This window comes from Oryx dammah, unplaced genomic scaffold, assembly GCF_014754425.2.
Source record: "Oryx dammah isolate SB20612 unplaced genomic scaffold, SCBI_Odam_1.1 HiC_scaffold_25, whole genome shotgun sequence".
Taxonomy (NCBI): Eukaryota; Metazoa; Chordata; class Mammalia; order Artiodactyla; family Bovidae; genus Oryx; species Oryx dammah.
In genome coordinates this window covers 60845524-60870083 of record NW_024070209.1, presented here as the reverse complement: position 1 = coordinate 60870083, position 24560 = coordinate 60845524, and the positions used below count along the sequence as shown (strand labels likewise).

At 36.5% G+C, this 24560-nt stretch overlaps 1 protein-coding gene across 1 annotated transcript in view; it reads left to right on the top strand.

Moving 5' to 3' along the window:
• LOC120851330 (WD repeat containing planar cell polarity effector) overlaps window positions 1–20069 on the top strand; it is a 211973-nt gene extending 191904 nt beyond the window's left edge. Inside the window, exon 14 of the mRNA XM_040224029.1 lies at window positions 19364–20069. Coding sequence (XP_040079963.1) covers window positions 19364–19401 — 38 coding nt within the window. The 3' untranslated portion in view covers window positions 19402–20069. The remainder of the gene's footprint in view (window positions 1–19363) is intronic.
• Window positions 20070–24560: the final 4491 nt, after the last annotated feature.

Sequence of the window (24560 nt, the reverse complement as noted above, 5' to 3'; positions counted from 1 at the left end):
ACTAGCCAGACCTTAGTCGGCAAAGTAATGTCTGCTTTTGAATATACTATCTAGGTTGGTCATAACTTTTTCTTCCAAGGAGTAAGCTATACAGTAGGTCCTTGTTATTTATATATTTTATATATAGTAGTGTGTAATATTAATCCCAAATGCACGAAATTTCTGTTTATCAACTTTGTATCCTGAAACTTACCCACTTATAACCTCTAGTAGTTTTCTGGTAACACATTTAGGATTTTCAATGTATAGTATCATGTCATCTGCAAACAATGGCAGTCTTACTTCTTTACCAATTTGAATTACTTTTCTTTTTTTTCTGATTGCATGGTTAGGGTCTACAAAAGTATGCTGAATAAAAGTAATGAGAATGAACATCTTTTTCTTGATCTTGTTCTTAGATGAAATGCTTTCAGCTTTTCAGTGTTGAGAATTTTAGCTGTGAGTTTGTCATATATGGCCTTCATTGTTGAGGTAGGTTCCCTCTATGCCCACTTTCCATAGAGTTTTTATCATAAATGGGTGTTGGATTTTGTCAAAAGCTTTTTTCTGCAGCTATTGAGATGATCATAAGGTTTTTACTCTTCATTTCTTAATGTGGTGTATCACACTGATTGATTTGCAGATATTGAAGAATCCTAGTATCCCTGGGATAAACCCCAGTTGATCATGGTGTATGATCCTTTTATTGGATTTGGTTTGCTTGTAGTTTGTTGATGACTTTTGCATTCATCAGTGATACTTGTCTGAAATTTTCTTTTTTTGTGTGGTATCTGTCTGGTTTTGTTATCAGTGTAATGGTGGCCTATAATGAGTTTGAGAGTGTTCTATCTGCAATTTTGGGGATGATTTTCTAAGGGATAGGTGTTAACTCTTCTCTGAATGTTTGATTGAATTAATCTGGTCCTGGAATTTTTGTTAGCAGTTTTTTTTTTAAAAAAATCACATTTTCAGTTGCAGTACTTGTAATTGGTCTGTTCATATTTTCTATTTCTTCATGGTTCAGTCTTGGAAGGTTAACCATTCTAAGAATGTGTCCATTTCTTCTAGGCTCTCCGTTTTGTTCGAATATAATTGCTTAGTCTCTTATGGTCCTTTGCATTTCTGGAATGTCAGCTGTACCTTCTTTTTCCTTTCTAATTGTATTGATTTGAGCCATCTCCTTTTTTTTTTTCTTGAGTCTTCCTAGAGGTTTATCAATTTTGTTTATCCTTTCAGAGAAACTAGCTTTTAGTTTCATTGATCTTTTCTCTTGTTCTATTCTCTATTGCATTTACTTCTGTTTCAATCTTTATGGTTTCTTTTCTTCTAGTAACTCTGGGCTTTGTTTGTTCTTTCTCTAGTTGCTTTAGGTATAAGATTAGGTCCTTTATTTCGAATTTTTCTTTTTTCCTGATGTAGCATTTTTATTGCTCTGAACTTGCCTCTTAGAGGTGCTTTTGCTGTGTCCCATAGGTATATCAATTATGTCCATCTGGTCTGTCATTTAAAGCCTGTGTTTACTTATTTTCTGCCTAGAAGAGCTTTCCATTGATGTAAGTGGGTGTTAACATCCCCCACTATTGTGTTACTGTTCATTTCCCCTTTTATAGCTGTTAGCATTTGCCATATGTGCTGAGGTGCTCCAGGAGCTTCCCTGGTGGCTCAGTGATAAAGAATGCACCTGCCAATGCTTGAGGTGTAGGTTCAATCCCTAGATGAGAAAGATGCCCTGGAGGAAGAAATGGCACCTTTTGGTATTGCTGCCTGGAGAATCCCATGGACAGAGGAGCCTGGAAGAATACAGTCAGTCCATAGTGTCTCAAAGAGTCGGACATGAGAGAGCTCAGTCCAACTCTTTGTGACTCGATGGACTGTAACCCCCGAGGCTCCTCTGTCCGTGGGATTTCCCAGGCAACAATACTGGAGTAGGTTGCCATTTCCGCATCTCGCAAATCTTCCCAATCCAGGGACTGAATCCACGTCTTCTGTATCTCCTACATTGCAGGCAGATTCTTAACTGGCTGAGTCATCAGGGAAGTCTGATGTTGGGTACATGTATATTTACAATTTTTATATTTTCTTCTTGAATTGATCTCTTGATCATTATGTAGTTTTTCCTTATCTCTCATAACAGTCTTTATTTTAAAGCTTATTTGTCTGATATGAGTATTGCTATCCATGATTTCTTTTAATCCCCACTTTCTACCTGTATGTGTCCCTAGATCTGAAGTAGGTCTCTTGTAGATACATGTATATGAGGGTTGGTTGGTTGTTTTTTTTTTTTTTTTTGGTATCCATTCAGCCAGTCTGTGGTCTTTTGGTTGGAGCATTTAATCCATTTACATTTAAGGTGGTTGTCATATGTATGTTCTTATTGTCATTTTTTGTTTGGATTTGTTCTCTCCTCTTGGGATTTGATGACTATCTTTAGTGTTGTATTGGACTGCTTTTTCTTTATCGTGTCTGTATCTGTGGTAAAATTTTATCTCTTGTAGAATTTTGGAGTGTGGTTCCCATGAGGTTTTAATATAGCAGTCTATATATATGTATAAAGATTGCTTAAAGTTGCATTTTAATTTCAAATGCATTTCCAATATTCTGCATTTGTACTTTCCTCGTGACTGCATATGTGTCATATGTGTCTGTGGATGCTTTCTTATCTTTACTGTATATTTGCTTTTATCTCTGAGCTTTTCCATTCATAATTTTTTCTTATTTCTAAGTGTGACCTTTTCTTTTCCACCTAGAGAAATTCCTTTAGCATTTATTGTAAGGCTGGTTTGGTGTTGGTGCTGAATTCTCTTAGCTTTTCCTTATCTATAAATATAGACCCTTTCATTTCTCCATCAAATCTGAACAAGAACCTTGCTTGGTAGGGTATTCTTAAAAGGGGTAGATTTTCCCCTTTTATCACTTTATATATGTTGTGCCTCTCTCTTCTGGCCTGCAGTTTCTGCTGAAAAATTATCTGATATCTTCAAGGGTATTATCGTGTATGTTATTTGTTGCTTTTATTTCATTGCATTTAATATATGTTCTGATTGTCTTTTCCTTGTTTAATTAATATGTCTTGGCCTTTGTTTAATTAATATCCTCCTTGGGTTATCTAGCCTGAGACTCTCTGCACTTCCTGGACTGGAGTGAGTGTTTCCTTTCCCATGTTAGGGAAGTTTTTGTCTATAACTGTCAAATATTTCCTCAGGTCCTCTCTCTCTTCTGTTTCTGGAAACCTTATAATGCCGCTGTTGGTGCATTTAATATTATCCTGTAAGTCTCTGAGACTGTCCTCATTTCTTTTCATTCCTTTTTCTTTACTCTGTTCTGCAGCAGTGATTTCCACCACTCTATCTTCCAGCTCACTTACTTGTGCTTCTGCCTCATTTATTCTGCTGTTGAGTCCCTCTTAATTTTTCCTTTCAGTTACTATATATTGTTCATTTCTAAGTCTTCCAGCTCTTCATTAAACCTGTGTTGTATCTTCTTGGTTTGTACTTCCATTCTTTTTCCAAATTTTATAGCATTTTTACTTTCATTACTCAGTTCTTTTTCAGGTAGATTGCCTATTAGTTGTTCTAGATATTTATCTTATCCTTTGCTGGACCATACATCTCTACCATCTAATTTTGTCTGACTTTCTGTGTTTGTGATTTCCTTTCCACAGGGTCATAATTCCTGTTGCTTCTCATGTCTGCTGCCTGGTGGTTGAGGCTGGTCCAGGAGCTTGTGCAGGCTTCCTATTAGGAAGGACTAGTGCCTGCCCACTGGTGGGTTGAGCTGGATCTTCTGCCTCTGGTGGTCATGTCAGGTGGTGTGTTTATAGATGGCTGTGAGCTCACTACAACTTTAGGCAACCCATCTGCTGATGGGTGGGGCTCTGTCCCACCCTGTTGGTTGTTTGGCCTGAGGCATCCCATCACTGGAGCTTGCAGCTGTTGGTTGTAGCCAGGTTTTGGTGCCAAAATGGCGACTTTATGCCAATCAGTATTCCCTGAGGCCTCTGCCACCAGTGTTCTTACCCCCACAGTGAGCCATAGCTGATCCCCGCTTCCCCAGGATACTCTCTAAAACCTGCAGGTAGGTTTAACGCTGGCTCCTATGGAGTCACTGGTTTGTGCTGGTTCCCATGCACATGAAACCTTGTGTGCACCTTTCAAGAGTGAACTCTGTTTCCCCCAGCCCTGTGGCATTCCTGCACTCAAGCCCCACTGGTCTTCAAAGCCACATGCTCTAGGGGATCTTCACAATGCCAGATCCTGAGGCTGGGGTGCCTCATATGGGGTTCACAACTCTCACTCCCATGGGTGAACCTCTGGAATATAATTATTTTCCAGTTTATGGATCATCTACCTGGTGGATATGGGATTTGACTGAAGTGCTCATCCTACTTTCTAGTTGTGGCATCTTTGTCTTTGGATGTAAAATATCTTTTTTGGTATGTTCCAATCTCTTTTGTCAATGGTTGTTTACCAGTTGGTTGTGATTTTGGTGTTTTCATGAGGGGTGAGCCTAGGACAATGGGGGCAGCAATTATCATTTTCCTGCAGGTCTCATAGTGGCAGCAGTGGCCTGCACACTCTCGGGACACTGGTTGGTGACCTCTTGCAGGTCTTGTGACAACAAGGGTCTGTGCACTTCTGGGACATTAGGGGCAGATGCTAGGCCATCAGTGTGGGTGAAGGCTTGGTGCTGAAGCTCAGGCTTCAGCTGTCAGACCTGGGATTAGATTGGCTGTTGCAGACATAGGCTGGAGTGTGGCAACTCAGAAAAGTGTGGGTAAACTCAGAAAAGCTGGGACTCACCAGGGAGGCAAGGAGCCATTATTTGGGGGCATGTTACGAAAGGGATGGGTGCACATGGTGTAGACCTTCACACAATAAGTAACTCAGTAAGTATTTGTTGAATGAATGAATACGTGAATGCATAAAGAGTTATAATACAAAATTAAAACAGGAAAAGGAGAAAATGAAAGAAAAAAAAAAACAGGTCAGTGATCAGATGGTTTTCCAGGGGGACAGTCTCTGAAAAATAGAGATTTTGTATATCCCTGTACCAGTCCAGACTATTTTTCTTCACAAAACTGTTACCTAATAGGACATCCTCTACCTTTTCTTCAAAATTTCCTAAGCTGTTCCTGCCCTATTCCTAACCATATGAACTTCACTGAGAATTAGCTTGTCAAGTTTCATGAAAACTTCACAGGTATTTCAAGTGAAACTGCATTAAGCTAATATTGTCATCCTTATAATGAATATCCCTGTCATGAATTTGGGACCTATCTCCTTTTGTCAGGCCTTGAACCTTCTTCAGTGATGTTCATCAATTTCTCATAATTGTCTTACACATCTTTTATTAATATATATTCCTATGACCTTATTTTCTGTGATATTCTTTTTAATGATTTTCAATTTTAATGAGATACAATTGACTTATAATATTGTGTAAATTAAGATGCATGATGCATTTTTGATATTTATATATGGCAATGTGATTACTATCGTGTTGGCTATCACCTCCATCACATCACATAATTACCATTTTGTTTTTGTTGTGAGGAATACTTAAACTCTACTCTTAGTGATTTTTAATAAACCAGTATAGCACTATTAACTATTATCACAATGTTGTACATTAGATCCCCAGAACTTACTCATCTTATAACTGGAAATGTGCACCCTTTGACCAATATCTCCCCATCCCGCTACCCCTCCCTCCCTAGTAACCATCAGTAATTTTGTTTCTACAAGATGAGCCTAAGATCCACATGTAAGTGATATGGACTTGCTCTGTCTCACTTATAATGTTTTCATGATCCATCCAAGTGGGCACAAATGGCAGGATTTCCTTTTTCTCATGGTTGAATAATATTCCATTGTGTGTAATTTAAACAAACATACAACCTCTTCTTTACCAGGTAAATGTCATTGAGGAACATTTAAGTTGTTTCCATGTCTTAGTTTATGTGAATAACACTGCAATAAGCATGGGGGTACAGATATCTTTTCAATATTTCTGTAATTGCCTTTGTGTATCCAGATGTGAGATTTCTGGATTGTATGTTAGTTCTATTGTTAATTTGCTAAGTTCCATACTGTTTTTCTCAAAAAAACAAACATTTTTGGCTGTACCATGTACATTCTCACCAACAGTGCACAAGGGTTCCTTTTTCTCATGTCATCAACACATTATCTCTATTCTTTTTGATGACAGCCATTCTAAAAGGTGAGAAATGGTAACTCACTGTGGGTTTGATTTCCATATTCCATATTCCCTGGTTAAAACTGGTATTGAGCACCTTTTCATGAACATGTTGGCCATCTGGATGTTTGTTTCAGAAAAATGTCTATTCAGGTCTTCTACCAATATTTTCAGTTGTTTTAAACTGTTTCTTTTGCCACATAGAAGCTTTTAAATTTTGATACAGTCCCACTTATTTTTGTCATTGTCACTTGCTTTTGCTGATGCTTAAAAAAAAAAAAATTGCCAAGACCAAGGTCATGGAGCTTTTCCCTATGTTTCATTCTAAGAACTTTATGGTTTCAGTTCTTTAGTTTTTAATTCGAGTCCGTTTTTGTGAATGGTGTAAGATATGGGTGCAATTTCACTTTTCTGCATGTATTTATCCAGTTTTCCCACTCCCATTTATTGAAGAGACTACCCTGTCCCCACTGAGTGTTAACTCCCTTGTCAAATATTAGTTGATACATATGTGTGCATTTATTTCTGTCTGTTCTGTTCCATTGCTCTGTATGTCTGTTTTTATCCCAGAACTGTACTGTTTTGATTATTAAGCCTTATAGTATAGTTTGAAACCAGGAAGTATGTTTTCTCCAGCTTTGTTCTTTATCTGGATTTGTCTGTTCAAGGATTTTTGTGGTTCCACATAAATTTAAGGATTGTTTTTCCTATTTCGGTGAAAAAATGCTACTGCAATTTTTTATTGGGGTTGCACTGAATCTATAGATAGTGTTGAGTAGTATCGTCATTTTAACAGTTTAATTCTTCTAATTCATGAATATGGTCTATTTTCCATTTCTGTCATTTTCAATTTCTTTCAAAGATTTATTGTTTTCAGTGTATAGATCTTTAATTTCTGTGGTTAAATTTATTCTGCTTTTATGCAGTTATAATGAGATTGCTTTCTTAATTTCTCTATCATTATCTTTTACTAGTATATAGAAACTCAGCCGGTTTTTGTGTACTGATTTTGTATTCTCTAACTTTACTGCATTCTTTTATTTGTTCCAACAATTTTTGGTGGCATCTTTAGTATTCCACATCGTTAGTTTTGGACTTCCCTGGTGGCTTAGATGGTAAAGCATCTGCCTACAATGCAGGAGACCCAGGTTCAGTCCCTGGGTCAGGAAGATCCTCTGGAGAAGGAAATGGCAACCCACTCCAGTACTCTTGCCTGGAAAATCCCATGGACAGAGGAGCGTGGTAGGCTACAGTCCATGGGGTTGCTAAGAGTCAGATACGACTGAGCCACTTCACTTTCACTTTCTTTTAGTTTTCTACATATGTCATCTGCAAAATAAGACTGTTTTACTTCTTCTTTTCTGAATTGAATGCCTTTTACTTCTTTTTCTTGCCTAATTTCTATAGCTAGGACCTCCAATAAAATATTGAATCAAAGTAGTCAGGGTAACATGAGCTTCATTGTTAGTGCCCTAGTGGTAGTATAATGGTGCTACAATGTTAAGTATATAACACTCCAGGCTGCTCCACAAGAGACCACAATGATTTAAGAAAGAGTTTTATTTTTTCATGTAACAGTCTTGGGAGGTGGTCAGAACTGGTAGAGCAGGCAGGTATCAGATTACTATACTAGGCTCTTTCATGTTCAGTTCAGTTCAGTTGCTCAGTCGTGTCCAACTCTGTGACCCCATGAATTGCAGCACGCCAGGCCTCCCTGTCCATCACCAACTCCCGGAGTTCACTCAAACTCACGTCAGTCGAGTCGGTGATGCCATCCAGCCATCTCATCCTCTGTCGTCCCCTTCTTCTCCTGCCCCCCAATCCCTCCCAGCATCAGAGTCTTTTCCAATGAGTCAGCTCTTCACATGAGATGGCCAGAGTACTGGAGTTTCTGCTTTAGCATCATTCCTTCCAAAGAATACCCATGACTGATCTCCTTTAGAATGGACTGGTTGGATCTCCTTGCAGTCCAAGGGACTCTAAAAAGTCTTCTCCAACACTACACTTCAAAAGCATCAATTCTTCGGTGCTCAGCTTTCTTCATAGTCCAACTCTCACATCCATACACTGGAAAAACCATAGCCTTGACTAGATGGACCTTTGTTGGCAAAGTAATGTCTCTGCTTTTGAACATGCTATCTAGGTTGGTCATAACTTTCCTTCCAAGGAGTAAGCGTCTTGTAATTTCATGGCTGCAATCACCTTCTGCAGTGATTTTGGAGCCTCCCAAAATAAAGTCTGACACTGTTTCCACTGTTTCTCCATCTATTTCCCATGAAGTGATGGTACCAGATGCCATGATCTTCGTTTTCTGAATGTTGAGCTTTAAGCCAACTTTTGCACTCTCCTCTTTCACTTTCATCAATAGGCTCTTTAGTTCCTCTTCACTTTCTGCCATAAGGGTGGTGTCATCTGCATATCTGAGGTTATTGTTATTTCTCCTGGCAATCTTGATTCCAGCTTGTGCTTCCTCCAGCCCAGCGTTTCTCATGATGTACTCTGCATATAAGTTAAATAAGCAGGGTGACAATATACAGCCTTGACGTACTCCTTTTCCTATCTGGAACCAGTCTGTTGTTCCATGTCCAGTTCTAACTGTTGCTTCCTGACCTGCATATAGGTTTCTCAAGAGGCAGGTCAGGTGGTCTGGTATTCCCATCTCTTTCAGAATTTTCCAGCTTATTGTGATCCACACAGTCAAAGGCTTTGGCATAGTCAATAAAGCAGAAATAGATGTTTTTCTGGAACTCTCTTGCTTTTTCCATGATCCAGCAGATGTTGGCAATTTGATCTCTGGTTCCTCTGCCTTTTCTAAAACCAGCTTGAACATCAGGGAGTTCATGGTTCACATATTGCTGAAGCCTGGCTTGGAGAATTTTGAGCATTACTTTACTAGCATGTGAGATGAGTGCAATTGTGTGGTAGTTTGAGCATTCTTTGGCATTTTCTTTCTTTGGGATTGGAATGAAAACTGACCTTCTCCAGTCCTGTGGCCACTGCTGAGTTTTCCAAATTTGCTGGCATGTTGAGTGCGGCACTTTCACAGCATCATCTTTCAGGATTTGAAACAGCTCAACTGGAATTCCATCCCCTCCACTAGCTTTGTTTGTAGTGATGCTTTCTAAGGCCCACTTGACTTCACATTCCAGGATGTCTGGCTCTAGGTGAGTGATCACACCATCATGATTATCTTGGTTGTGAAGATCTTTTTTGTACAGTTCTTCTGTGTATTCTTTTTTTTTTTCCTTCTGTGTATTCTTGCCACCTCTTCTTAATATCTCCTGCTTCTGTTAGGTCCATACCATTTCTGTCCTTTATCGAGCCCATCTTTGCATGAAATGTTCCCTTGGTGTCTCTAATTTTCTTGAAGAGATCTATTATGTTGCTTTGTTATATCTAGGGTATTTTGTCTGTGTGCTGTAAGATTTTCAGTCCTGCCTACAAGAAGGAGAAAAAAGGCAGGCACATTCTTTTCTTGTTTAGGGTACAACCCCAGTGCGGGGGGCGCTCCGCAGAAAGAGAGAGGCAGTGGAACTTCCCTCAGCAAAGCCGAGGGGTCCCGAGGAGAGGTGAGCCTGCTGTCCGCCAACCCAGCCCCTCAGCGAGCGAGAGACAATCAGACGCGACAGGGGTTCCATCTAAGCAGTTCCAGTTTATTGTTGTAAGCTCTTGGTTTTTAAAGGCAAGCAGGGAGGGGTTTGTAAGGGACTTTCCATAGTTGCACCAATCACATTAAAGGTCAAATCATCATGTGCCATCATTATAACAGGAGTCTATGGTGATCACGCACTGTCTATGTGCACAGAAATCAAGAGAGCCAATGAAAAATTTTGACAGACAACTTAGGCTGCGCCCTCATCTCTTCCGCCAGGTGCCATCTTAGCTCTAAACCACAAAGCTAGCCTTTCTTTTTTAAGGTTTCCCATTTAGGGCCCCACACCCCAGGAGTTGTTACACACCACCATTTCTACACATATCCCATTGGAGAAATCCTGGTCACAAAGCTACACCTAACTGTAAGAAAATCTGGAAACTGTGTTAATTGAGATGACCATATATGCAGCAAAAAAAAAAAAAAAAAAACCTCACAGCTAAAAGCAGTTACCACTTGAGGGAAAGCTACCTGTTCATCTGTTACACTGAGTTTTGAAGAATACTAATTAGAAGAAAAGCAAAATGGGAGAACTTCTTTTATATGATCCTCATATGCACAGAAATAAAATGATTTAATGAAAAACCTATTTCAAAAATTATTCCCTGCTACACATAATATGGCTGTCTATATATTAAGAAATTCTTCCAAATGTATTATATTTCCAAATACACTCATCATATATGATCTTTCAGATATTGTACTATAAAAGGCTGAAGCTTTATAATTTCCAAAGCTGAAGCTTTGCCATTTCCTTTTAAAATATATTTTTAAATTCTGATATGAAAGGTTATTTGTGCATAATTTTGAACTTTAGAGAATATCAAGGACTTCCCTGGCAGTGGTTAAGACTGCATGCTTTCCTGCAGAGGGCACAGGTTTGTTCCCTGGTTGGGGAACTAAGGTTCAGCATGCCAGAAGGGATGGCTAAAAAAAATTACTCATTATCACCCAGAGATAACTGATAATGTTAGTCAACTTATTTTTTTCTTATGCATATGTTTAACAAAATTCCTTTATCTTCCTTTTTGTCACCCAGTGGTATGTTGTGCCTACATTCCCATGTAAGGAAAAAACATTCAAAAGCCTCATTTTTAATGTTTTCTTCTTCCTAAATGCCCTACTGGTTTTACTATAAAATCATAGTACCATTGTAAAAGTGTATAGAATTATAGATGATAAAACATGAAAGATTCTTTTATACTTAAAATCTCATTATTAATATAAAATTATTCTAAAATTAAGCTACAAAAGTTTTCTTTCTACAAACAATTTGAATTGTGGTTAACTGTTTACCTACATTGCAGTTTTGAGAGTGTATTCTTGTTTGATTCAGGTGATACATTAAGGCCAATCCTCTTTTGGCTCCACTTTACCTATTGTCTATTTATTGTGTCATGATATCAGTTTTGACCTATACCTTCCTACCTCTGGGCTTCCCTGGTGGCTCAGAGGTTAAAGCGTCTGCCTCCAATGCAGGAGACCCGGGTTTGATCTCTGGGTCAGAAAGATCCCCCGGAGAAGGGAATGGTAACCCACTCCAGTATTCTTGCCTGGAGAATACCATGGATGGAGGAGCCTGGTGGGCTATAGTCCATGGGGTCACAAAGAGTCGGACTCGACTGAGCGACTTCACTTTCACTTTCACTTCTTTTCCTACCTCTAGGCATCTTTGCCTAAAAATGCAGCCCTAAACCCATCACAATTATAAGCACATCAAAGACTATTTTCTTTGCTTAGTTGCAGAGATCTATACAAGACTGTATTACATGTGTAATTTAGACATAAAAGTTTTCAGTAAAATTCCTAAGCATGATTATCCAACCTTTACTTTCTGTGGTGACATAATGTTGTCAATCATAGAATGTGACATATTAATACCAATTTTTAATTACCTTACATATAGATTTTTTTTCTGTTAGATGTGGATTTTCAGGTTATACCTTTCTATCATTTAAATATTTAACATATTTTTTAATTATAATATACTAAATCACAATACTGTGAAACAAGATGTCTTCTTTTCAGAATTCTCCTACTCATAAATGAACAGTAACCTAGCAAAACATAACAATAATCTTAGGTGCAAACATTAAACAATTTGGGCTTTAACCCAACTTTTTCTCTTTTTCAACGTCTCAAACCTTCTCTGACTTACTTATTAATTAAACTAGTTAACCGTGCTGATCCAGGATAGAATTGTTCCCAAATAAATTTTTGCAAGTAAATAATGAAGAATTTTGCCTAAGGATTGATCAATTCAGTTCAGTCGCTCAGTTGTGTCCGATTTTTTGCGACCCCATGAATCACAGCACACCAGGCCTCCCTGTCCATCACCATCTCCCGGAGTTCACTCAAACTCATGTCCATCAAGTCAGTGATGCCATCCAGCCATCTCATCCTCTGTCATCCTTCCTCCTGCCCCCAATCCCTCCCAGCATCAGAGTCTTTTCCAATGAGTCAACTCTTCACATGAGGTGGCCAAAGTACTGGAGTTTCAGCTTTAGCATCATTCCCTCCAAAGAACACCCAGAGCTGATATGTAAAAGTAACTAATTAAAACCATGAAGTTAAGAGTAAAAAGAATATGTGCTAACTTGGCTAGTATGGAGTACAGCAAAAATACCTTGTATCAATAGTCCCCAATTGTAGACAGACAGATTCAGGCAGTTTTTATGCTACAAACTTTAAGAATACTATGGTGGTAGTCAAGAAAGATGAGCCCTAGTTTGGCTAAACTAGTCAAGACTAACCATCTGACAAGTCACTTTTGGGGATCTCAGTTTGCTCATCAATAAAATCAGATATAACTAGAAGAGTCTTTTCAGTACTAAAATTCTATGCATATGAGTACATATAATTAAACAGAACCCAAATTAAAATGCTATATACAACTATGGGGGGAAAATCATTTGTGCATAGATGGTAAAGAATCCTCCTGCAATGCATGAGACCTGGGTTCGACTCCTGGATTGGGAAGATCCCCTGGAGGAGGGCATGGCAATCCACTCCAGTATTCTTGCCTGGAGAATCCCCATGGATAGAGGAGTCTGGCAGGCTACACTCCATGGGGTTGCAGAGTTGGACATGACTGAGTGACTAAGTACAACACACCCAGTGGTACAAATAAATTTGGATATTCTCTTAGAGGGTGAACTGCTTTATTCAAAAATGCTTTTGAATTAAATCCTCTTAAATACTGCTTTAAAGGACTTTATGCTGAAATTTACTCGAGCATAAGGTGTAATATCAGGATGTCCAAGCAAAGGAGCTAATATAGAAAGAATAATTTCTAAATAAATAGAATGATTTCACATATATTTGCCAACAAAAGTCATAAAATTATTTAACTTTAGAGCTGAATTTGGACTTCTTACAGATATTTTACATGTATTAAGTTCTCCATTCAGAATTTATATCAATTCTTCCTTTTACTTTTACTATGTCCCCAAGATGTCTCTTTGCACACAAAAAATATTTGTTATATTGTTGGTCTATAAGTTTGAGTTAAAATCATGCATCTTCCTTATCAAAATGAGGTAGTATCTTTAGCTATTTTAAACTACCTTAATAGCTTACAAAATGGCTTCATATAACCATAAATCTATGTTCTCAAGGGAAGTAAGAGAAGAATCAGGGTTTTTCTAGTTACATAAAGAAAATAAAATGCCCCTCATGCCCAAGTCTAATCATCCTACAATTTGCTGTGACTTCCCTGGTGGCTCAGACGGTAAAGTGTCTGCCTGCAATGCGGGAGACCCGGGTTTGATTCCTGGGTCGGGAAGATCCCCTGGAGAAGGAAATGGCAATCTACTCCAGCACTCTTGCCTGGAAAATCCCATGGACGGAGGAGCCTGATAGGCTACAGTCCATGGGGTCGCAGAGTCAGACAAGACTGAGTGACTTCATTTAGCATTCCATTAAAGCTGATCTACTTCAGCCTCCACCATAGACATACGCATCTCTCAAGAAACACAGATGTCAGGAACTTGTAAGGTATTCCAATGATGCACTATGACTAACACTTCCCTTGTGACTCAGCTGGTAAAGAATCAGCCTGCAATGCAGGAGAACTGGGTTTGATCCCTAGATTGGGATCATCCCCTGGAAAAGGGAAAAGCTACCTACTCCAGTATTCTGGCCTGGAGAATTACATGGACTGTTTAGTCCATGGGGTTGCAAAGAGTCAGACACGACTGAGCGACTTTCACTCACTCACTGTGACTAACTCCAGTGGCCTTGCAAGTGCCAATTTAGGCTATCTCCTCCCAGTTCCAAGTTCAAGGACATTATGTTGGTAACTCAAAACTGGCTATGGTACAAATATTTTACACCACAGAAATCAGGAAAATGGTTGTTTTGGGGGCTTTTGTTAGGTTTGGTTTTTGAAGAGCTGGTTGTTAGTCATTTAATAGCACATGACTGAGGTAATCCCAGGTTACGGTTCCTGTCAGCCAAACGTCCACATATCAAAGACAAGACCTGTAACTGTTCCTAATTGTACAACTCCCAGAACTGAATTTTTAACTTTCATGATTCCTTCTCCAGATGGATATGAGAGAGAGTAAGGTCCATATGCTGGGTAATTTATTGCTTGCCTTTGAACCTATATAGCAATGTTGTTCAATAGAAATATAATGCAAACCACATACATGTTAACCTTAACTTTTCTACATGTTAAAAGTACATCTCAAATTACATGTTAAATTTTCATCAGAAATACTTTATCTGTATTTAGAGTTCATAGTTTTCAGTTGAAGAAGTAATTTCAGGTACCCAAGTTGGTCCATACATTCTTAAAAGTTTTTCCAGTTACTGAGAATCAGTTTTTAAATTTAAAATTTTTAAATAGATGAAATTTAAAAATTAATTCCTGAGTCATATTAGCCATGTTTCAAGAGTTCAGTAGCCACCCATAGTAGTAAGTCCCCATACTGGACGGTGCAACTATAAAGCATCAGCACCTCAAAAGTCTTGCAGACCCTTGATCTGCAAGTGTGATGTGTGGAATCAAATGATTTATTTAACTCTTCAGTGCTTTAGTTTTCTGAGACAACAATAATCTTAGAGGAATAAACAATTAATAATTCAACTATTTAATCATAGACATTCTAATGATTGCTATAATCATTAAATCACTCACATGATAGAGCAGCTGCCATTTGTGGCATGTCAGGTAATTTAAAACCAACTCATCAAGCAAGCAGTAGCTCATTTTGAAGAAGAGCTTAACCTTGTTAGATGCTAGTAGCTAAAAATGCTAAGCATTTACAGAATTTCTTTAAAGGACTTTACAAGATTAATTATAATTAATCTTATAATAATGTATTGTTCCTGTTAGTGAATTCCTGAGGTCAAAGAAGGCCTTTCTGTATAACAAAAATGTTCAACAATCAATTTGTCATATATTCTATACTACAGTGTATATAAATTCAAGTCTTAATATCTCACTCCTGAGAGACGAACAAGAAAAAATGTTCACCTTAAGTAACTTTTCTGATCCAGACTACAATAAACTAATCTCAACACAGAAAAAGTCCTTTTGTAACCTTCATCACTTGTGTACTGTCTGTAAAACAAGTACAGCTTTCTTGATTATATGAAAAAGATTTTAAAATCCCATTTTTATGGTACTTAACCTCTAAACTGCCATCAGAACCATAATAACACCATCCATTTTTATGCGCCTTCCGGTTTTCTAAGTGCTTACCTGCCTCATTTTATTATCTTAGCAGCCCTAAAAGATACACAAGACAGATGTTTTGTTAATTTTTTGAATGAAATTCAGAGAGGCTGAGTGCCTTGCATACATATTACATATATTACATAGTGATCAATGCAACAGCTAGAGCCAGAATTCAGGTCTTATAATTTTAGCCACTGTTTATCAAGTGCATACTTTTAGCTGGTGAGTATGTTGAACACTGCATTATCTCAGAGCAATCTTATATCTGTTTTACAGATGAAGAAAATGTGACGCACAAAGATTGTTACATATAAGTCCTTCTTTCTGAAAGCATGTGTTCTTCTCTACTGTGCTCAGTCCAGAAGTGAACTATTATCAAAGTAGGAGAATAAAAGAACCAACCTTCATCAAAAACAAAAATTACTATAGACTAGCACACGTTACTTGCCTAGCATAGTGCTATGCTTGGCAATTACCGTCATGTTTCATGTTCATAACAACCAAACAACCGTTAAGAGTTAAGTATTAGTTTTCCCATTTATAAGTAAGGACAGAGACTCGAAGTGACAGAAGCAGAATTTAAAACCATTCCTGTTTAACTCCAAATCTTATACTCTGAACCACTCCGTCATTCTGCTTCTGAATTCCTAGTTCACTGTAATTTCCCATATATTTCTTACTGCCTAATGTTACTTATTTTTTGAGTTGTTTTGTGCGGTGGGGGGCTGTCATTAAAAAAAAAGATAGTGAGGTTTACTTTGTCATCTTTGTTTACTGATTTATCCTAACAATGCCAAAAGTGAGTACTTGTACCATTTTCATAGCATAATGCAGGAAAGTAGCTTTGATCAGTGTGTCATACAATCTCTATAACTTTGAGCAATGAGCTGGCAGATTATAGTACTACTATGGAACTGAATTTCTCTACCTTAGACTTTGAACTCTAAACAGGTTCCTTTACCTATTCAGTGGTAAGCATCAGCAATTTCTCCAAAGTTAAAGGAAACTGACTTGTTTGTTGAGTGTTCTGATTTAAAGTTGTATTTATAATAACAAAATATGAGATAGAAGACTAAGCATTAGTATAGTAAATTTGCTTACAGTGTAGCTAAATAATTTACATTAACAGAGGTCATGAAGTGTGGGTGAGGAGTGATTTCTTAAGTCAAAAACCTCTTTTTTCTTATGGACTTTTCATTTCACATTGCCTTAATAATCAGAAACACAAGTATTTAGATCTTCTTAACACTTTTTCATAACAAATGGTTTGTTAACCTGAGCATGATAAATACTTCTAGGACAAATTTTCTGTTAAAATTCAATTGGTTCCTTTTTATTTTCTGGCTAAATTCCACAATTAGTTAGTTACTGTGTTCCTGGTAAGATTGCCTCTAAGAAGGAAGTAAAACAAGTTTGTGCATATACATACATATTGCACAGTCAAAAGTGAAGACAAAATGTGAAAGAGAAGCACGTTGTTTCTAGTAAAACTCACTCCTTATCTAGAATTAGGTGTACTCATAAATATATGTACTATAATAAGTAAAGATGGCTATTTCATTATTTTTTATAAAATTTATAGTTTTTCAAGCTAATAGTCTAGATATTTGGAATGTATTCATTTAAGCAGAAGAAATAGCTGGCAAATGTTTTATGTCAGGTGGTATGCATGCTGTTTATAACCTTTCTTCTCTTTATTCAGTGTAAGGTAACTAGATGTGACAGGGTATGACATATCACAGAGATGACTCAGGTCAGGAACTGCAAGAAGTCAGAAAAACAGTACCTTTTAAAAGGGCCTAAATAAATAGTACTCAAAGATCTGTAGAGTGTAGTATAGTCTTTTTTTTTTTTTTAAACCCTGTTATCTATCAAAAAGAATTGAGTTCAACTGCTTAAATGTTGAGGAAAGTCTTTTACTCAGAGGAAAGTGAATTAGGGTAATGTGCCCTGCCAATTCAGGTTGGGGAGGAATCTCTTGTTTCCTTTAAAATTAGGAGTGCATACTGGCAGACATATCTGTTTGTTTATATATATAGTTTCTATTTGTTGACCAAAAATTCAATGATAATGTTTCCATCACCTACTTTTCCTTTTTGTCTGAAGCCTTTGCAATTATTTAGCTTTCATTATGAATTCCTGTCCCAAAGCACGGGATTTCAACAAAGAACATGGTTAGATCACAAGGCTTGCTTTTAAAGGGCTGAATTTTGTTTCTGTCATAGGAAAACAACTGTGTACATTAGTAAATGGTAAAGTATGACATACCCTTGGAGAAATGTATATACTGTAAGTGTTCAACTCAGTAAACATACCCATATAACAGCCAGATAATGAAACTGAACTTCACAACACCCTAACAAATCTCCCTTGCCCCACCTTCTCAAACCTCCAAAGGATAAACATTTCTGACTTCTAATACTACAAGTCAGTTTTAACTGATCTTGTATGAAAATCATCTGTCCTTCTCTAGAAATATTAATAGGTTTACTCATAAATGTATGTACTTTAGTAATGTATGTTGATGACTAGTAGGGTCTTTTTGGGCAGGGTTGGGGTCTGACTTATTTCACTTAACATTACTTTTGTGATATGCACACATATTATGTATATTATTCCATTGTATATAGCAATATATAACACAATGTATTTATTCATTTTGTCAATGATGAGTATTTCAGTTGTTTCCAGTTTGGGACTCTTATAAATAGTCTTCTAAATATCCCTTGTGAATATACCCATCCATTTCTATATATATTCAACTTCAATAGATACCTCCAAAGATTTCTTCATAGTAGGTGAAGCAATTTATATTTTTGTCATCAGTATATGAGAACTACAGTTTAGTCTCATCTTTGCCAACAGTTGTTAGCCCTCGCCATCTTAACTCAATCTGAAGGGTCTGTACTGCTGTAATAGATGTAGTTTGTATTTCTTTGATGACTTCTGAAACTGAGCATCTAGTTATATGTTTTTGGCAGTCTGATTATGTTTTGTAAAGTTCTTTTTCTCATGTTTTTTCAGTTCTTTATATAATCGATATTTAACTGCAAATATTTTCTATACTTAAGTTCCCTTTTTTTTGCTTTTCTAATATTATATTTTGATGAGCGGAAGTTTTTAATAGTAATGTACTGCAGTTTCTCATTTTTTTTCTTATTATGTTGATTAGATTGTGTGCCCTGTTTTAAAAAATTAGTAATACTCCAAGGTATTGAAGAGATATAGTATGTTTTAAGATCTTTGTCTTACCTTTTATACTTTGATCTATAATCCATATAAAATTTATTTTTGTATACATTGTGGGAAAAGATTTTTAAAATGTGTGTTTTAACCACATGGATATCCACAAAAACCAGCACCAATTACTTAAAAGATTATCCTTTCTCTGTTACTCTGCAGTGTCACGTTTGTTTTAAGTCAGGTAGCTGCACTGTATCTATCATCGTTTCAAGTACTATAGAGTTATAAAAGGTCTGGGTTTCTAGTTATGTGAGTCTTTTTGGTTTGTTTTTGTTCAGAATTGCCTGAGTATTCATTTTCATTTTACAACAACTATCAACACAGAAAGCTCTGTTAGGACTTTAATTGGGTCTTCATTCCATCTGTAAAATCAATTTAAAAGGAACTGACATCTGTAGAACATTGCATCTTCCATATATCTTTCCATTTATTCAAGTCTTTACTTTTTATGAATATTTCATAATTTTCAATGCAGAAATTCTTAATTTTGAAATATTTAGGATATTTATGCTATTATAAGTAGTATATTTTGAGTTTCATTTTCTGTATGCTTTCATAAATAAATTTTTGTGTATTTGTCTTATATGCACTGATTTCTTTTTAAAAAGGAGACTGGAGCAGATATGTGGAACAGAAGCACCATTGAGAAAGAAATAAAAGAGTGGCTCCTGAGGTTACTTAAGAGAGACTACAAACCAACAACAATAAAACAAAACTAATAACCAAATTATAGTGGTCCTTGTCTACTAATGGCCTATACCTGGACGACCTGTAAACTGGTTTTTATCCTCTACCTATTCTCTTGTTTTTCATTTGTATGATATTATCTCTTAGCACTGCCAGTTATTTTTACTGAATTCTAATTATTGAATTCAAAAAATTATATCAATGGTGTTATATTCCTCCAGAGAAGATTTTCCTTTTCCTGTGCTGGGCAAGAATGAGGGATGACAACTTAAATCCAATCAGTTACTGTGCTAAATTGATGCTGGCTTGTAATTTTAGTAAAATTCAGCCTACCTCAGACCTTCCTCTATACCTATGTGTGTGTGTATACATACATACATATACAAAGACACATATAATAATATGTATTGTGTATGATACAATTTGTGGCAAGTGAAAAAGATAAAATGAAAAAATTTTATCCAGATTTTTATTTCTTCTCAGATGGAATTCTGGTGTGAAGCAAACTTTTCCACCCTACTTAATATTGTCTTATCTTTCAAGTAAATCTTGAATTGTATTGGATTTTAGTGTACTTACAATATTGTGTTAATTTCAGGTATACAGCAAAGTGATTCAGTTATACATATATTCCATTTTTTCAGATTCTTTTCCCATATAGGTTATTATAGAATATTAAGTACAGTTCCACATGCTATACAGTAGATCCTGGTTATCTATTTCCCAAGATCGTAGTTTATCCCTCCCCACAACTTTTTCCTTTAGTAGCCATAAGTTTGTTTTTGAAATCTGTATGAGTCTGGTTTTCTTTTTTTTTTTTTGTAAATCAGCTCATTTACATCATTTTTTAAAATTAAATTCTACATATGAGTGATAATATGCTATTTGTCTATCTCTGTCTGACTTCACTTCGTATAATAATTTCTAGGTCGACCTATGTTCCTGCATTCTTTTTTATGGCTGAGTAGTATTACATTGATATTTTTACTAATTCTTCCTTATCCATTCCTCTGCCTATGGACATTTAGAGTGCTTCCATGTCTTGGCTGTTGTAAACAGTGCTTCAGTGAACACTGGGGTGCATGTATCTTTTCAAATTATAGTTTTCTCTGGATATATGTATGCCCAGGAATGGGATTCTTGGATCATAGGGCAGTTCTATTGTTTAGTTTTTTTAGGGAACCTCCATAGTGTTTGTACCAATTTACATTCCCACTAACAGTGTAGGTGGGTTCAGTTTTCTACACACCCTCTTCAGCATTTGTTTCTAGACTTTTTCATGACGGCCATTCTAACCAGTATGAGGTAATGATACTTCATTGCAATTCAGATTTGCACTTCTCTAATAATTAATGATGTTGAGCATCTTTTCATGTACTTTTTGGCCATTTCTTTGGAAAAATGTCTATTTAGATCTTTTGTCCATTTTTTGATTGTTTTTTTTTTTCCCTTTTTCTTTCTTTTTTTTTTTTTTTTTTGACATATAGCTAGCTGCAAGAGCTATTTGTATATTTTGGAGATTAATCCCTTGTTGGTCAGTTCATTTGCAAATATTTTCTCCCATGCTGTGAATTCTTTGCATTTTAGTGATGGTTTCCTTTGCTGTGCAAAGCTCCTAAGTTTAATTACATCTTTGTTTTTGATAATTACAAAGATAATAACCATTTATCTTTGTTTTTATTTTCACTGGTCTAGGAGGTGGATTCAAAAAGATATTGCAGCAATTTATGTCAAAGTGTTCTGTGTTTTCCTCTAAGAGTTGTATAGTTTCTGGCCCTACATTTAGGTCTTTGATCCATTTTGAGTTTTTTTGTGTGTGGTGCATACACAAAATTCTCATTTCACCCTTTTACATTTAGCTGCCCAGTTTTCCCAGCACTGTTTGTTGTAGAGACTATCTTTCCTCCATTATATAGTCTTCTCTGTTGTACACTAGTTGACCACAGGTTCATAGGTTTATGTCTGGGCTTTCTCTCCTGTTCCATTGATCTGTATTTTTGTCCCAGTACCATACTCTTTCGATGACCATAGCTTTGTCTGGTGCCAGGAAGCCTGAATCCTCCAGCTGTTTTTCTTTCTCGGGATTTTTTTGGCTATTTGGGTCTTTTCTCTAGCCATATGAATTTCAAGATTTTTTGTTCTAGTTCTGTGAAAAATGCCATTGGTAATTTGATAGCAATTGCACTGAATCTTTAGATTGCCTTGGGTAGTATTAGAAGTATTGATTCTTCTAATCTAAGAACATGGTTTATCTCTCCATCTGTTAGTATCATCTTTGATTTCTTTCATCAGTGTCTTATAGTTTTTCACAGTACAGTTCTTTTGTCTCCCTAGGTAGTTTTATTCCTAGAGATTTTATTCTTTTTTGATGTGTTAGCAAATGGGATTATTTCCTTAATTTCTCTTCTGAATCTTTCATTGCTAGTATATAGAAATGCAATAGATTTCTGTGTGTTAATTTTGTAACCTGCAACTTTACCAAGTTCATTGATAAGCTCTAGTAGTTTTCTGGTAACATCTTTAGGGTTTTCTATATACAGTATCATTTCAGCTACAAACAGTGACAATTTTACTTCTTCTCTTCCCATTTGGATTCTTTTTTTTCTCTGATTGCGATGACTAGGACTTTCAAGACTATGTTGAATCAAAGGGGCAAGCATGGACATCCTTCTCATGTTCCTGATCTTAGAGGAAATGCTTTTAGTTTTTCAATATAGAGAATGATGTTACTGTGGGTTTGTCATATATGGGCTCTATTATTGTGAGGTAGGTTCCCTCTATGACCACTTTCTGGAGTTTCCAGCTCACTTATTCACTTCCACCTCATTTTTTTGCTGCTGCTGCTGAGTCACTTGAGTCATGGCCGACTCTGTGCAACCCCATAGATGGCAGCCCACCAGGCTCCCCCGTCCCTGGGATTCTCCAGGCAAGAACACTGGAGTGGGTTGCCATTTCCTTCTCCAATGCATGAAAGTGAAAATTGAAAGTGAAGTCGCTCAGTCGTGTCCGACTCTTAGCCATCCCATGGACTGCAGCCTACCAGGCTCCTCCGTCCATGGGATTCTCCAGGCAAGAGTACTGGAGTGGGTTTTTTTTTTTTTTCTGCTATTGATTCCAAATATGACAAACCCATAACTTACATCATACTGAACACTTAGTGGGAAGTTTAACACTTTTCCTCTTAGATGAGTAACAAGACAAGGACACCCACCCTTGCTACTTTGAATCAATAGAGTATTAGCTGTTTTAACAAGAGCAATTAAGGAAGAAAAAGAAATAAAAGACATTTAAGTCAAAAAGGAAGAAGAAAAGCTGTCACCATTTGCAGATAATATATACAGAAAACCCTAAAGACTCCCCTAAAGACAAAGAACTATTAAATTTAGTACACTCTCAGAATACAAAATCAATTTTCAAAAATCTGTTGCATTTCTATACACTAATATTGAACTATCAGAAAGAAAAATTGAGAACAATCCTATTTTCAAATGCACCAGAAAGAATAGGAATAAATTTAGCCAATAAAGTCAATGACCTGAACACTGAAAACCACAAAATTGAAAAGAAATTGAGGAAGACACAGTAAGTGGAAAGATAAATCATGTTCATGGGTTAGAAGAATATTGTTCAAATTTCCATACTACCAAAAGCAACCTACAGATTCAATGCAATCCCCATCAAAATTCCAATGGCATTTTTCACAGAAATCAAACCAACAATCTTAATTTGTATGGAAATACAAAAGACCCAAAATAGCCAAAACAGTCTTGGGAAAGAACAACAAAGCTGTAATATCAAGCTTCCTCATTACTGTAGTAATCAAAACACAGTGTGGTACAGGCATTAAAATAGACACAGAGACCCATAAAACGGAATGGAGGGTCCAGAAATAAATCCATGCAAATATAGTCAACTAATTTACAACAAAGGAGTCAAGAATACTCAATGAGGATAGAACAGACTCTTTAATAAATGGCATTAGGACTGTACAACTGTACAGCCATGTGCAAAAGAATTACTGAACCACTCTCATATACAGCATACAAAAAATTAATTCAAGATGGATCAAAGACTTGAATATAAGATGTAAAGTCATGAAACTCCTAGAAGAAAACATAGGAAAGCTCCTTGACATCAGTCTTGACAATGATATTTTGGATTTGACGTCAAAAGTAAAAAACAAGTAAGTGGGACTAAAGCAAACTAACGGACCATCAACAAAATAAAAATGCAACCTACAGAGTGAGAGAAAATATTTGCAAATCATATTTCTGATAAGGGGTGAATATCCAAAATCTATATAAAGAATTCATACAACTAAACAGAAAAAAAAATTGAACAATCCAGTTTAAAGTGGGCAGAGGATCTGAATAGACATTTTTCCAAAGAAAACATACAGACTGACAAAAGGTACATGAAAAGATGCTCATAATTAAGGAAATGCAAATCAAAAAAACAATGAGATAGCACTTCACACCTGTGAAATAATTGTTCTTAAAAAGAAATAACATACGTTTGTGAGGATATGGGGAAAGGGACATTTAACCTTTGGTGTGAGTGTAAACCGGTACGAAATTCCTCAAAAAATTAAAAATGGAACTACCACTTTTAGGTCATTTATTTGAAGGAAACAAAGACACTCAAAATGATATCTGCACGTTTACATTCACTGAGAAGCATTATTTGCAATAGCCAAAACATGGTAGGTATACAGGTATGCACATGCACGCACAGCATAATGTTGTTAAGCCATTAAATGAAAATGGATATCTTGCCGTTCATGATTACATGGAAAGATTTTGAGAGCATTATGCTAAGTGAAGTAAGTTGGAGAAATACAAACACTGTATGGTCTTACTATACGTAGAGTCTAAGAAAAACCCATGGATACAGAGAGCAGATCTGTAGTTACTAGAGGCAGAGGCTGGATGAAGTGAATGAAGTTGCTGAAAAGGCACCAAGTTCTGGTTGTAACATAATGTCCTGGTGAAGCAATATACATCATGGTGACTACACTTAACAGTACTGTATTGCATATTCAAAAGTTGCTACAAGAGTAAATACAAAAGTTCTCATCACAGGAAAAAGAACTGTAACTGTGTATGGTGAGGGATGTTA